The 13,619-nt window shown below is 45.1% G+C and overlaps 1 protein-coding gene across 1 annotated transcript; it reads right to left on the bottom strand.

The window, feature by feature from the left end:
* Positions 1-9,493: 9,493 nt before the first annotated feature.
* LOC136473213 (zinc finger protein 8-like) lies at positions 9,494-10,790 on the bottom strand. The gene has a single exon (XM_066470893.1). The coding sequence runs from the start codon at positions 10,495-10,497 to the stop codon at positions 9,580-9,582; it is 918 nt and encodes a 305-aa protein (XP_066326990.1). The 5' UTR covers positions 10,498-10,790; the 3' UTR covers positions 9,494-9,579.
* Between the last annotated feature and the right edge of the window lie 2,829 nt (positions 10,791-13,619).

Here is a 13,619-nt window from a genome sequence, read left to right as displayed (position 1 = left end):
AGCACCATCCAACCACTGCGGTGCCCTGCTCCCGCGTCGTGCCACTGCGACCTCGTCCCACGCTCCCATGCCCGATCCGCCACTGCATGCCCCGCGCGTCACCATGCTCACGCCGTGCTCCAACGCTGCCGCCATACCAAGCAGCAGCGCTGCCCATGCCCGAGCCTCTGCGCCAGTAAGAAGCCCACACTATGCCCTAGCACCACCATACCCCTGCATTGCTCCTCATCGGTGACTTAGCCACTGCCTCCGCATCTTCTTGGTCGCCAAACTTCATTGAGCTAGAACCCTAACGCTAGCCGATTTGGTGGTTCCCCGTGTGTCGTTTCTCTTCTCTTTGGATCACCAGTTCATCAGGTAGCAAGCCCTCGATTCCAATTTCATACCTAATTGCTTGCTTCTTAAGGTTTCATATCTCTAGATATGTTATAATTATTTATAAATCTGATCTATTCTAATGTGCAGCGAGTCGGTGTTTCTGAGGTCTTAGTGGCAGTTGACAGTCAACTCAGGGCCAAGCTCGTGAGTATGGATCGAGGCCAAGCCTTGAAAGTGATAGTTGGCAGTTGATCTTTGTTAGCGACAGTTATTCTTTTCAGATCCATTAGATGGCTCATGTCAAGAATGTCGGAGGTGGTCCTAGTGATGAGGATCCAAGGCCCCCGCCTCGCCAGCCTACAGATGCAAAAGGAAAGGCGATGAAGAAGCTAGCGATAAAGAAGCACAAGTACCCTGATGCAGATACAGCGAGAGCAGCCGCAGTTACAGAGGCCGCAGAGTGCATAGAGAGAGGAGGTACTAGGAGTTGTGTTGTTATTGTAGATCAGCTTTCTCCATCTACGATGGCTACACTTGAGCAGGTTGAGTGCCGTCATGGTGGTCTAGCTGGGACTGTCATGGTTGGAGGACGGCATGTGGCTTGATGAGAGTTAGTCTCAGGGGGGAGTCACAGCAGTAGCCAAAGCCAGCAGAGCAGACTTAGGAGGGAGAGTAGGCTAAGGAGATAGAGCAGGCACCTCAGCCGTAGCTTCACCGCTCTGGTCGTACCCATGCTCTAGTCACATCGAGGTTAGAGCCACAATGGAGGGGTTCTTGTCCACCGCCTAGACCACTAGGGTCTGCCTCTAGTGACTCACTTGGATTTAAGGGCCGCCATGGCCAAACAGGTGCCGCAGCTCAGATTTGTGGACTTTGAGCAGTGGTTCCCATCGAGGAGAGATGACTGAGCTTCAGAGGGTTTCTACACACTACTGCAGAAAGATTTTTATAATGCATATCTTAACTAGTGGGGCTGTATTCAGATCTCAGAGGGTGTGCAACATTGAGTCCATTGTAGCAGCAGCTGGAGAGCATATTCGCCCTTACCTAGCTTACCTGCCAGGGCTGATAGATTTACTTGGATGGACAGGCTTATATGTTCTATCTTGGGTCCGTCAGTTCTATGCTACACTCTAGATTGAGCCGCAACATAGATTCATTCACTTTGCTTTTAGAGGTAGAGATTATGGACTGATGAGCTCAAGGGCCAGAGAGATTCTCAGGCTTTAGGAGCAGCCAATTCGGCTTCATGAGGTTTGCTATGGATAGAAAGCGCCTCCCAGATGCCCTCATGGTGGTATGGTGCCCCCTACAGATCTAGTCCGCCATTGCTTCATAGAGCCTTTCGGTGAGGGGTCGAGCAGGACACCCAGTGATCTCACTCCTACTGCTAGAGTGTTTGATGCTATTATGAGGAGGACACTACTTCCGAGGATGGGGTATCGCGAGGGCTTGACACGCATATAGCTATGGCTACTGAACTATCTGATGTAGCAGACTGTGTTTGACATTTGGGATCTCCTTCTATCAGAGATGGAGGATACTATTGTAGAGGGGTTTAGGGGTCACAGGCAGCTGCCATATGCTCACTAGATTACATTCTTGATCCATAGGGTAGTTACTGTGAGGCCACTTGAGATACTGGTAGAGGATAGTGGTGCTACTACAGAGTTCCCTACATACAACATGACTCAGATGATCCGCCATAGTGTGGTGAGGACACCCAGCCACCCGTGCCGTCGTCTAGAGGTGCCAAAGACTGTAGCCCAGTAGAATAAGACCATCAGGGGCATAGCAGCTATAGAGGAGGAGCAGTTAGATGCTCAGCAGGAGAGAATGGTCGAGAGCGACCCTAGTGACAGCTCAAATGATGACTACCGCAATATCCCTTAGATGCCTCCACGACGACATGACCATGAGGCCGGTAGCTCTAGTTTAGTTCCACCTGCACCGCAGATAGACCCCGCTCTACTTGCCATACTTGAGCGGATGAGGTAGGATCAGGCTCGCCAAGCTCAAGAGACCGCTGCTATATTTGCACAGTTTTAGACTCAACAGGATGAGTTCTAGTGAAGTAGCATGCGATCTAGCAGCAGCAGGCTATACAGCAGCAGCAGCAGGCCATGCATCAGCAGCAGCTACTTGAGTTTATGTAGCATGTTGTGATAGCTATTGGGGCTCCACCGCCATAGCCTTCGCCTCAGCTTGGTCAGCCTGCCACCACTTTTATGACTCTGGTTGTATAGCCCAGTGGGCTTCAGAGTTAGGGACAGCCAACGCCACAGTTTCCTTCACCTACAGAGCAGGTGTCCTAGTGGTTTGCTTCACCAATACCAGCCCTGCAGTTCACTCCTCTTCATACAGGCTTTACTCCACCTCAGAGTTCATCAGTGCTCACCCCAGTTTCCAGGAGCCTTGGTGCTTCATTCAGTGAGTTGATGGGGGCGACCTACTCCGCTAGAGCTACATGTCCTAGGTCCTTCCATAGTTGCACCTATTACCGGGACTATAGAGACACTCCTTTCATCAAAGCAGGCAGCGCTAGTTATAGATCCGACCCAGATCGCTTCAGCATCGCTTCCAGCTACAGAGGGTCAGACTGCTCAGAGCTCAGGATCATATGATGATGGCACATAGTTCCAGCTCGCTCCTCGCACCTCAGCGCCCGACTCGTCGGCTGCAGCCCCGCCGACCGACCCTTAGGTTTTGGTATTTGACGCCAAAGGGGGAGAGGGATCGAGTATGTTAGACTTAGGGGGAGCGACTTAGGGGAAGCTTAGTTTATCTATTATATTTGGTTTTTATGTGTGATACACTATTATGCATTCGTGTGTTTACTTTTATGCATCAAACTATATTTATGTGATAGTGATATCTACGTGATTGTGATATGTGACATGTGTGCTCTCTACTTTAAATCATTTATATGTCATATCACTTGTGTTATGCTCATTTGCTTTGCTTTCGCGTTTTACTCCAATGCAAATGAGCTTTATCACTTGTACTCTTGCTTATTTCATATCTTTTGAGTATATCATATTGGCTTAGGTCATATAAGCTTGCCTAACACTTTTGTTCTTATTGTTAAAAGCTTATATGAACCAAGCATGTTAAAAACCTCATCTCTTTCACATACTCGAGGTGGTTTTGTCATCAATCACTAAAAAGAGGGAGATTGAAAGCATGTAGGCCCCTAGTTGGGTTTCAGTGATTAATGACAATACGTGATTACTGTGACTAATGTGTGTTTTGCAGAGGCAATTAAGTTAGGTCACGGTAATGGAGATCGATTGGGCTATCATGGTGGTTATGCCCCTACGATGGAAATCATTTCGGTTTTCAAAGGACGGACGACAAGGTTAAGGATGGACTAGTTCTAAGTGTAGATTAGAGTTGAGGAGACACTTAGAGTAGTTTAGGACTTTGTTTTACCTTTGGCCATACTATTAAAGGGGGTATGGACGGGTAGCTTGACCTAGGTGAGTCTAGTGAGTTAGGTGTGGTGCACACTTTGCTAAATCTAGCACTAGGTAGCTCCTAAAAAGTCCTTAGATCCATTGGAGCAAACTTCATTCACGTATGATCAAGAGTTGAAAGTGAATGGAGGGTCAAATATTGACCGGATGTTGGTTCCTGGAGTGGACCGGACGCTGGCACAGAGTCCGGTCAGTTCATTTGATCAAGGTGAAATCATCTGGACACGATCGGATGCTGAGAGGTGAGTGACTGCACGCTGGGTACCAGCGTTCGGTTGACTCCAGTAAGGTTCTAGAGAGGGAAAATCATGATCGGATGCGTCCAGTCAGTGCTGACCGGACCCTATCCAGCAGTCCAGGTCACAACTTAAACACTAGAGATCAGGGAGAACTGACTGGAGCGTCTGGTCAAGATGACCGAAGCGTCCGGTCAACATGACCTGGAGCATCTGGTGACCCCGTAGAGACACATAACGGATTCGTTTTTCAATCAAGGTTATAAATACTTTCTCCATTCGTGTGAGGGGGTACTTTTGCTCATTCCAACAGCTGAGAAACATCTTTGAGAGTGCCAAGAAGAGTCAAGGTCCTAGTGAGGTGATTGAGATTTGAGAATCCCAAAGAGAGCCCTCATTAGTGAGATCAAGAGTAGCAAAGTGTGCATCCAACCTTCCATTAGGCTTGTCGTGGTCAAGTGAGAGTTCATGCTTGTTACTCTTGGTGATCGCCATCACCTAGACGGCTTGGTGGTGATCGGGAGCTTGGTGATCATCCGACGAAGCTTGTGGATGACCCAACTCAAGTTGTGAGCGGTTGTGGGTGATTCACCGCGACAGAGTGTTGAAGAATCAACCCGTAGAGAGCACTTGATCCTTGCATGGATCAAGGGGGAGCTACACCCTTGCGTGGGTGCTCCAACGAGGACTAGTGGGGAGTGGTGACTCTTCGATACCTCAGCAAAAACACTGTCGTGTTCCTCATTCTCTCTTTACTTTGAGCATTTACTTTGAGCAATTCAATTCTTGTCATTTACATTCATAGAATTGCCATGCTAGAGTAGGATTAGAATATAGGTTGCTAAACTTTTATGTGGTAGATCAATAGAAACACTTTCTAGGCACAAGGGGTTAATTGGGCTAACCATAGGACATAATTATTGCAAAGAAATTTAGAATTGGCCCAATTCACCCCCCCTCTTAGGCATCTTGATCCTTTCAATGAGCAAAGCTTTATGATTGGAGCACGGACCTTTGGGGGGAGGATACCATGCAGGGCAACAGGAAGCAGCTGAGTCATAATGACATGACAGTCATGGGCCTTTATAGGGCCATAGTTGAACTTGAGTTCTCTCATGTTCACTAGCCTCTTCGGGTTCATACAGTAGCCCATTAGGGACTTTGAGTTCATTGAAGAAAGAAATAAGCGCACGCTTTTCTTCCTTCTTCAATGTCCATGATGCAACTGGAAGTTCAAACTGGTCATTCTCTAGCTCCATGGGATGCAGCTCCTTCCTAATTCTCAAGTGTTGCATGTCTAGGCAGTGTGGCTAGTGAATCCTTTGATGTCCCCCCCTGGTGTCCATCAAGGTGTTAAGAGTGTTAGCGCACACGTTTTTAGTGATGTGCATGAGATCAAGACAGTGGCGTACACTCAGAAATGGCCTAGTAAGGTAGTTTCTAGAAAACCAATTTTTTCTTCCAAACGCTCTCATCAGGCGCTGCTACTGTATTGTCCCCCTTCCCAAGGACAACCTCCAGTTTGTTGAGTTCTCGAAGTATCGCAGGCCCATCTTGATATTTTAGAGCTAAGTGTTTCTCAATAGTACCGTTGAAATCTTTTCTGTTCCTACGGTAAGGGTGATCCTTAGGTAGGAACCTATGGTGTCCCATATAAATTATCTTTGAGTTATTTGGCAGATTTACCGCATCGGTGTCGTCCAAGCACTCGACACATCCAGTATAACCTTTTGTCTTCTCTCCGGACAATGAACCTCGACCTGGCAGGTCGGTGATTGTAGCGATAAGTACTCCCTTGATCATGATATGTTCCTTTTTGTAATTGTCCCAAACATCTGGCACACCCTTTTCAAACATCTCCACTAGTTCATCGATCACTGGTTCCAGAAACACATCGATGTCATTCCTAGGTTGTCTTGGTCCTTGGATTAGTAGTGGCATCTGGATGTACGACCGCTTCATACAGACCCAAGGTGGAATGTTGTTTATACAGAGCGTCACTGGCTAGGTGCTATGATTGCTTCTAACCTGGTCGAAAGGATTCATCCCATCTATGCTCAAAGCAAACCAAAGGTGCCATACCTCTCCACTAATGTCCTTATAGAACATACTATTGATAGTCCTCCAGTCATACCCATCGGCGGGGTGCCTCATCATTGTATCTTTCTTACGCTCTTCGTCATACTAGCATAATAGCTTGGCTGACTTTGCACTTTGCACATGCAAGCTATAGGGAAATACCAAATGACCTTTATGGAACCTCCTCTGGTCTTGGTACCCTCATCTGATGGCCCTTCCTTATACCGTGGAGCTTCACACTTGGGGCACTTGTCCAAGTCTTTGTATTTTCTCCACGGTACAATATGCAATCATTGGAACACACGTGGATTTTTTCAACCTTGAGGCTGATGGGGCAGATCATTTGCTTGGCCAAGTATGTCTTTTCTAGCAACTCGTTTTTTCTGGAAGCATTTTCCTTATTATACCTAACAACTGATCGAAGCCTTTATCGCTCAATCCGTTTGTCGATTTGAACTCTAACAGCATGATGTCGGCTTTCAGTTTGCTCATTGGATAATTTTTATACAATGGTGTTTTGTACCATCTTATCTCATTTTCTTTAGCTTTCTCAGCTGTCTTTCACTAAGACATCTTGTCTCTACATTACGTAGCAGTTGAGAAATACCATCATTATCCTCGGTGTCATCAGCTAACGTGTTCCTAAGCACATTATTAACTAGTGGTCATAGGTTCCGTATTGACACCGGGTTCCTTGTCAGCATCGTGGATGGCTACGTCAGGCATGTCTACATTATCATCGTTTTCCTTGCAGAACATTCACACTAACCTCACTATGCATAGTCCATATCGTATAGTTTGGCATGAACCCCCTAGGTAATCAAGTGCGATCGTATAGACTCAATTTGACAAAAGTTCATATGATTCTTGCAATCTTTGCATGGGCAGAAGACAGGGTTCTCATTCCCAGCATGGGCTTTGGCATCGGTGATAAACTGGCTGACGTCATGCATGTACCACTTGTCCGTTCAGGACAGATGCATCCAATCTCGATCCATCTGTGCACAAAAAAATACTTAGACAGTAATTACAAAGAATTAATAAGAAATCGAGCTTCATAAACAACAATTGTAGCTCGAAAGTACCATTTTTGGAAAACATTATTGTACACTAATTATTGGAAACATTATTGTACACTAATTATTGGAAAATTGAAATTTGTAGCCCCGGTCCTGTAAATTGAAAATCGTAGTAAAAAACAATTATTGCGCAATAATAAAGAACATATATTCTACTCTACTTCTAAGAACTAATTATAGCATCACATACTAACAATGATGATCTTGACCACCATGGAATAATTAGCTAGGAATTTAAATGTGTTCATAGACACCAACCGTTTGGATGATGGATTCACCACAATTTGAGCCTTGCACAAATGTCCAATTGAAAAAGTGCTCTCTAGAATGGAGAAAGAACTAGAATGAGAATCAAGCAATGTAGCCATCAAAACAAAGCTAATTAAGCAACAAAATCAAAGAAGTAGATGTTTGTTACTAACCTTAAAGCAAAAAGATCAAGTCATTCTTCAAAATCCAAGCATTAGCTTCATGGTGAAGAGCAGCCGCAACAATGGAGGGAAGGGTCTAAACGCACGCCTCTGTTCTCGAGATGGAAGAGAGGACGAAGGAGAGGACGTCTGCAACATTTTTGTGTTGTAGGCTTATCACCGTCGGCTCTTGGCTAGAATCGACAGTGATAGAGCTCAATCACTGTTGGCTCTTGGCTTAAACCGGCAGTGATGAATGGCTACCAAAATACTACCGGTTCAAGCCACAAACCGGCAGTGATGTGATCCTTCACTGTCAGTTTTAGCCTAGCCCTAATCATTTTTTTTTATTTTTAAGCTCATAACCGGTAGTGAAGGTACATCACTGTCAGTTCTCACAAATCCGATAGTGAGGATGCCGGTAGTGATATGCAAATCTGACGTAGTGCTCGCTAGTTTCCAATAGTTATCGGCTCAAAACTCAAATGTAAGTCTATGTTTCAAGAGATTGAAAACTATCTAAAGAATATACAAAGTACAAATAGAAAGTTCCGACTTTGAGTAGACCTATATATCTCAACAAGAAATGCAATAGCTTGTACTAGCTAGTAGACCTATATATGCGTTGCACTGCACCTAGCTGCTTGTTATTCAAAACTAGCATCTGATAATTAAGGAGCACTAAAGAGATTTGTTTAAGTAATCAGGTGTCCTATGTATACGATTCAAAAGCTTCAAAGTTGGCTTAATTGTCTGACTTTCCCATATATGATGATGGATGATATGATTATTCTACTACTGCTGCACTCTTTTTAAGAAATATGCAATTATTGAACAACAGCTTTCCAGACTTTTCCTTAAAGGCAGATTGCAGTTTTTGTTGGGATGCATAAGAATGTTTATATAATTTCATATACACAAGTTCTGCATCTTATGGTTTCAAATGGTACACGGAAGTGAATTGAAGGGAGCTAAGAGTCATTATTCACCATCACGTAAACATACCATTAGCTCCAGCTAAACATCAAAGGTGCCGCTAACTGAAATAGAAACCTCAAACGGAGCATGTTTGTATATTTCTCGCAAAGTTCATTTCCAAAAAAAAAAAAAAATTGCAAAGTGAATATTTTCATCAGTGGTCACATCCCTTCGATCTCTTTCACAGCGGAACGAACCAAAGTTTGTTTTTCCCCACTTCAGAACGACGAAGAAGGTAAGTATTATAAATTGTTCAATGTAGCGCCTGATTTTCTCTTTTCCGAATTTTTTACTACCAGTTAAGGCCAGGGCAAGAAAATACGACGACTATATGCTCTTTTCCGAAGGTACTGGGCCTGATGATTAAACATTTAAGTTGCCATTCAGAAAGTATTTTCAAATCTGACGATCAAACAAACATATTATAATTTCAGAATAAGGCATGCTAAGCAAAGCGCCACATGCTCCAAGCGTCCAAGTATGCTTTGTTTCCCTCACAGCTTAGTGAAAAGATCATTATGTATACAAATGAAATCAACACCGAAGAATAAGGCATGATATTCGGATTCATAAATCATGGAGTTTAGATTTTGAAATAAATTCACTAATGTTTGAATTATAGAATAACTTAAATGGGTGCGGGTTAATTAACGCACAGTTCAAATCTTTCAAGAAGTGCATGCATGCTGAGTTGCGAATGTACTTCGGCAAACTAAAGCCTATGTTTATCGATAGCACAAGTTCAGAATCTAAAATTGTAAATTACTCCTTTCACCAGCTATAATAATCCCTTTTTATCTGTACCAAATTTTAGCTAAAAGAAATGCTCAAAAGGAACTGAACAAATTCCAGAAGTGCAGACAAACGGTTGAGAGAGATAATTGCTTTCTTATCTTTAATTGAACACCGTACTGGATATAGAAGCTGAACTGAACAATTCCAAGCATGCATGGGAGAGGAGGTCGATGGAAGTCTGTGGCCGATGGACTGTCATTTCTCGCGACTACAAGCTCAGATCCAAACTCACATTATTCTCATTCTCTTTAGACTCCGGCGGGGCGGGGCGCTTATGAGGCAAAGCCGACGATGACGAGGAGGAGGTCGACGGCGAGAAGGGCGCCGAGCCAGCTCCCCGCACCACCACTGCTGGTTCCTCAGCTCCGAGCATCATCGGCAGTGGTTGCACGGGCTGGTCTTGACGTCGCTCGGCCAACGGAGCCGGAGTCCCCACTCCGATGCCGCCGGCGCCTGTGGGGACCTGCCACAGCCCGGACGACGGCGTCACCGGGCTGCCGTTGATCGGCTGCGAGATGGACCCGGGTCCGCTGTAGTACCTGCTGGCGCCCGCCCACGAGGGGTAGTGCGGCGGCGGCGGCGGCGCGGCGGCGAAGCGGTGGTGGTGTCTATAAGCTGCGAAGGCGGGGTAGAGGTGGGCGGGGTCCGGGTAGTAGTACTGGGTGTGGTTCATGGCCATGGCTGTCTGGAACTGCACGCGCTTCGCGTGCTGCCGCTCCCGCTTGTGCGCGTTCTGGTGCCCGCCCAGCGCCTGCGACGTCGGGAAGTTCCGGCAGCAGTAGTGGCACTCGAACTTCCGGGCCCCTCCGCCGCCGCTGTCACTGCTGCCTGCCCCAGCAGCGCCTGCCGCCGGTTCGGCTGCGGCGGCGTTGGCGGTGCTTTCGTTGACAGAGCTATCTGCTTCTTCCACGTCGGCGGGGGAGGCCGCCCCCAGGGCAGCGTCCGGTGGGACGTCGACGCCGAACAGCCGGATGCCGGATGTCCCAGCGGAGCTTCTCGGCGGCTGCTGCTGCTTCTCGCGGGCTGCGGCCGGGCGGATGAACGGCAGCTGCGAGAAGGAGTCGATGCTCGCGGCCGCGCTGCGGCCGGTGGTGTCCCCGCCGTCATGCGCATCTCGCTCGCTCATCCTGCTAAATCGATCGACTCGATCAATCTAGCCTGATGAGGGAGGGTACGGTGTAGCTAGGGACGATGGGGAGCGGGCAGGCGTAGGGTTAGGGTTTGATTGGGAGAGGAAGGCGAAGTGACGGAGGAAAGGTAGCTGCCCTGCCGCCGCTAGCGCTTGTGCGTTTGGAGATGTTTGGTTGCTCCTCATGGATTATTTGAGACTGCGGCGAGGTTAGAATATTGCAGGATATGGGGTGAATGGAATGCCATGGATTGGAGCAGGAGGGGCCGTGTTGCTTTGCAGTGCACAGCTGTGGGGACGTCTCCTTCCTCTCTCCTCTCCTGTGTCGGGACCAGCTGTGTGTTGGGGGATCGATGTAGCACTGTAGGCGGGTTGTCAACAACGTAAGTGTGGTGTGTGTGTCGTGGACTCGTGGTCCTACGTCCTGCGCCAGTTTCGGTGTTGCCCGTAGTACTTATGTGTAGTGGTAAGTGGGATGTTTTAATCTGTGCATCTGCATGCCATATCCTACGCTTGAATTCAAAATTCAAAATATTACTATGTTTTCAAAGACATACCGCTTTTCGAAAGTTCCACGAATATAAAAACACTTTCCCTAAAAAGCAGTCTTTGGTTCAGCGATAACGTGATCCTTTGATCTTGCTTCAAGATTCGTACATCTGATCCGTTAGATCTTCATCTCATGGCTCACAGCTGTTCCATGGACACATGCTATTTTTGAGGCACGTGGAAAAATAGCAAATCTCATATAAATACAAAACACACGTACTTCCCCCCATCCCATAATAAATAAGTTTCTTGAAATTTTGGATAGCCTAAGGACGTTGGCAAAAGACGTATGTACCCTCATCTCCTTTTCCTTTTCTAGAGGATATCTCTTGGATTTGGCAGATACCATTTGCGTGCATGGATGATTAACTTCCATATTATGAGACATTCTTCCATGTTTACGTACAATGTTATTTATTTATTTAGTTTGTTACAAATTTTGAACCTCAAAATCTTATTTATTATGGGACTGAGGCAGTATACTCTTCATTTCCTAACAAGATGGTATCATCAGCGTGATTAGTGATTAATAGAGATTGATTGATAAGTGGCAAGTAATAATATAATATCTACCAAATTTATGCTACTATCTAACGCAAAACTACCAAATCTCTTATATTTTGGTACTATTTTTAATGCTTGAGTGTACTATGTTATAGGACGGAGGGAATACATAGTAAAATCTAATCATAAAGGAGTTCCTAATTACCTTTGTTTTCAAATCTAGCAGTAATTGAATCATTCCCATCTTTTTATATATATAGGCTATGTTCGCTTATCTTATAATCCGTCTTTTTCAGCTTGTTTTTTCAGCCGGAACAGTGCTTTCTCTTACAACAAATCAGCCAGAATAGTATTTCGGCTTGTTTTTTCAGCGAAGCGAATGGAGCCATAGCAGTGCTCGCTTCTACTCACTCCGTCATGTAATATAAGAGGTCCAAGCGATTTCCAAACAAATAATGAGACTGGAAAAAGACCACCTTGCCCTCATTAATTAGGATGAATGGATTAGTTTAGTTTTTATTTTCCTTAATCAAGAGAAATATAAGGGTAGAGTTCAAAATTTGTACCAAAGTACAATGTATTCTGGGTCCTCAACTCCCTCTCTTCTCTGTCTTTTTTGGTAGGAAATATAAGATGATATTTTGTGAGGCTTCTCATTTTGCCTGAAAAATATTTAGGTGATCTTTTATGTGAAAGGAGTACACGCTATGAGCCTATATAACATCAAAGGGCTGTTTGGTTAGAACCCTGGACCAGACAACTTTCACCAGGCAGCAGATGTGATCCCAGGCACTTATGTCCTAATGGGTTCTTGCCGCCCAGGCAGCGTTCCCCGACGTTCAATTTTGGATGCCTAGGGCTGTTAGAGCAAGGCTAATAATATAGCTGGCTTGCTGGGTGTAAGGTTCCTTATAGCCTTCTCTCAGCCCACTTATATAGTAGTTGGCTCTTTACAGTTAATACATGGCCCACTTATCTCTCTCACAGACTTTCTTGGTTCTTGTGCCCAAGCCGGCTGTAAGCTTACAGCCCGCTCCTCCCCTCTCTCCTCCCCTCTCTCCTCCACCTCAGCATTTAGTCGGCTTACAACCTGCTATTATACTTGCTCTTATGGCTGCCTGGTCGGCGGTGCCGTGAAGAGCAACCAAACAGGCCCTCAAAGTCCAACGCCACTGAATAGTTTGGAGCCTGTTCGGCAGGACTGAAAAATAAGTCAAAATATTGTTCCGACTAATTGTTGTGAGAGAAAAATATTGTTCTGCCTGAAAACACTGTTCATGTGAACAGTGCTTCGTGGGTGGGTTGGCCAGCCAGCCACCAGCCAGCCGAACACCCTTTTGGTTGGCAGACACGTTTGCCTAGTGCCAATCCAAACAACCTCTAAGTCACAAAATGTGCTCTGCTCGGATCATTAGGTTATTAGCCATGTTTCTACTCAAGTTTTATACTCACTCTGTCTCTGAATAAATAGATTTTAGAGTTGTATTAAGTCAAACTTTGATCGAATTTCTAAAAAGATCCATCAAGATTTATGATATCAAATTATTATCGTTAGATATATCATAGAATATATTTTCATAATATGTTTATTTTATGTCATAAATGTTATTACTCTTTCCCATAAAATCAGTCAAATTTAAGGTAGTTTGACCTGCACGGATTCTAAGAACTGATTTATTTAGGGACATAGGGAGTATTATTAGCCACGGGTCTTATTTTTCTATATTTATTCTAGAAGAAACATCTATATTTATTAGCTAGGCTATGTGCACCGATGGCAAGATATATATGTGATGGACTTTGTTAATTTAAAGATCGACTCGATCAAACTCTTAAAAGGAGGGTACATAGGTGCGGATGAGATTAATCCCAAATCATAGGAGGAGTAGCGTACTAGTAGAGAATGTAAGGATTGGTACGGTACGCGTCTGCACAATCGACACACGGTATAACTGAATTTGGTATGTTTTGTTCGTCTAGTAGCTACTAAATTTAGTAGATTTTAGTTATTTTAGTAACTTTTTAACCAAACGCTATGATTAAAAGCTATTAAAAAGACTTTAGTC

Source organism: Miscanthus floridulus, chromosome 8 (assembly GCF_019320115.1).
Source record: "Miscanthus floridulus cultivar M001 chromosome 8, ASM1932011v1, whole genome shotgun sequence".
In the NCBI taxonomy this organism is placed as follows: Eukaryota; Viridiplantae; Streptophyta; class Magnoliopsida; order Poales; family Poaceae; genus Miscanthus; species Miscanthus floridulus.
Note: the sequence above shows the minus strand (reverse complement) of the source record. Positions and strands in the feature narration are given on the sequence as shown.

Coding starts and splice junctions, on each gene's coding strand:
- LOC136473213 (XM_066470893.1), bottom strand. CDS start 10,497: ATGAGCGAGCGAGATGCGCATGACGGCGGGGACACCACCGGCCGCAGC.